Here is a 1,345-nt window from a genome sequence, read left to right as displayed (position 1 = left end):
TTGCTCACTAAGAATTCTATATCCAGTCAGTCAACACAGTATTAACACTAAATTAGAATAGCAGTTATACCAGCTGGCTAACAAGGCAAAGAAATCTACAAAGCCCTCCACCACCCAGGTTAACGCTAAAGTCACTTCACTGCCAAGACTGCAAGCCGTCCTGGTTAGCTCGCTGAGGCTGCCCCGACGTCCACACCCACCGGCGGCGGGATGGCTAGATAGGTAGAAAAATGACTCAACCTCCAGATATTGATGCCTAGTAAATGACTGGACCTGCAACTCTGGATATGTAGCGGTGCAGATATTAATGTGGAGCGGTTAGCGGTCAGGATGCCTGTCTGCCAACATTGTCTTCTAGCACGTAGGTTAGCGTATTGCTGATCATTTAGTCCGAGAACACTTAGCACACTATCTAGCTACATCTTTTTACGAAGAGGACATTACTACCTCAGACGCCATTGACTGAAATCTGGTCTTGGATCCTGTCTAAATTCGCCAAGTCGCTAGACAGCTGGCACCAGTTAACTAATGTCGTTAGCTTAGCCTGCTAGCGTTAGCTATGGGGCTAGCCAACAACAATCGCACCGAATGAGCTGGGGTAACGCCACTTACCTTGCTTGCTGTCAATCTTCCCAGACATCTTCGATACAAATACGAGGGAGGCTGCCAAGTGTTGCTGTTCCCGTTATTCCGGCATCGTAACAAAACAAACCGGTCGGTGTACTTGTCGGGCCGCTTCGCTCCCTCTAGGCTAACTGGCTACTCACCCTCTGACTGAACGGTTGGTCCTGCCGTCCATCCACCGCGAGGGTCTGTGAACCGTGATTCTAGCACGAGGAGCGTCCCCTTGCGGCAGGCGTGGCGCGATGAAATACGATCCCCTCCGGGCAAGGTTTTCTTTGCTTATGTAAAAACCAAATAGAATCGAATTCATTCGTTCATCTTCACGTAAAGACCAAATAGAAGTGAATTCATTCATCCTCGTGTACATACATTAATTCATCCATTCATCTTCGAAAAACGCTTAATCAAATTCGTGGCAGCATAGGGCACAAGACGGGAACAACTGAATTTAGGGTAGTTTTAAACCCTAAATTATATAACGTTAAGGTTTTCCATTATATTGTTCTGAAAAAAAAAAACTGTCCAAATGCAGAAGGTGGATAGCATTTGAAAAGTGGTTTTGATATTAAATGCTACTAGTCTATATGATCAACCATAAGGAAATGATGTGGCCTGTTAAAAATGTATGCAGGTGTAATGTACTTCATTCTCCATTGGTGACACAAATGCAAGACGATAAACAAACTATAGCTATAGGCCCACAATGCCCTCTACATATCTT

At 45.1% G+C, this 1,345-nt stretch overlaps 1 protein-coding gene across 4 annotated transcripts in view; it reads right to left on the bottom strand.

The window, feature by feature from the left end:
* Positions 1-797, bottom strand: part of rapgef1a (Rap guanine nucleotide exchange factor (GEF) 1a) — a 21,739-nt gene extending 20,942 nt beyond the window's left edge. For all 4 annotated transcript variants that reach the window (XM_027009963.2, XM_027009964.2, XM_027009965.2 and 1 more), the window contains exon 1: positions 613-797. In XM_027009963.2, coding sequence (XP_026865764.2) covers positions 613-640 — 28 coding nt within the window. In that variant the 5' untranslated portion in view covers positions 641-797. The remainder of the gene's footprint in view (positions 1-612) is intronic.
* Positions 798-1,345: the final 548 nt, after the last annotated feature.

Source organism: Electrophorus electricus, chromosome 23 (genome assembly GCF_013358815.1).
Source record: "Electrophorus electricus isolate fEleEle1 chromosome 23, fEleEle1.pri, whole genome shotgun sequence".
Taxonomy (NCBI): domain Eukaryota; kingdom Metazoa; phylum Chordata; class Actinopteri; order Gymnotiformes; family Gymnotidae; genus Electrophorus; species Electrophorus electricus.
This window is presented reverse-complemented; position numbering and strand designations above follow the sequence as displayed.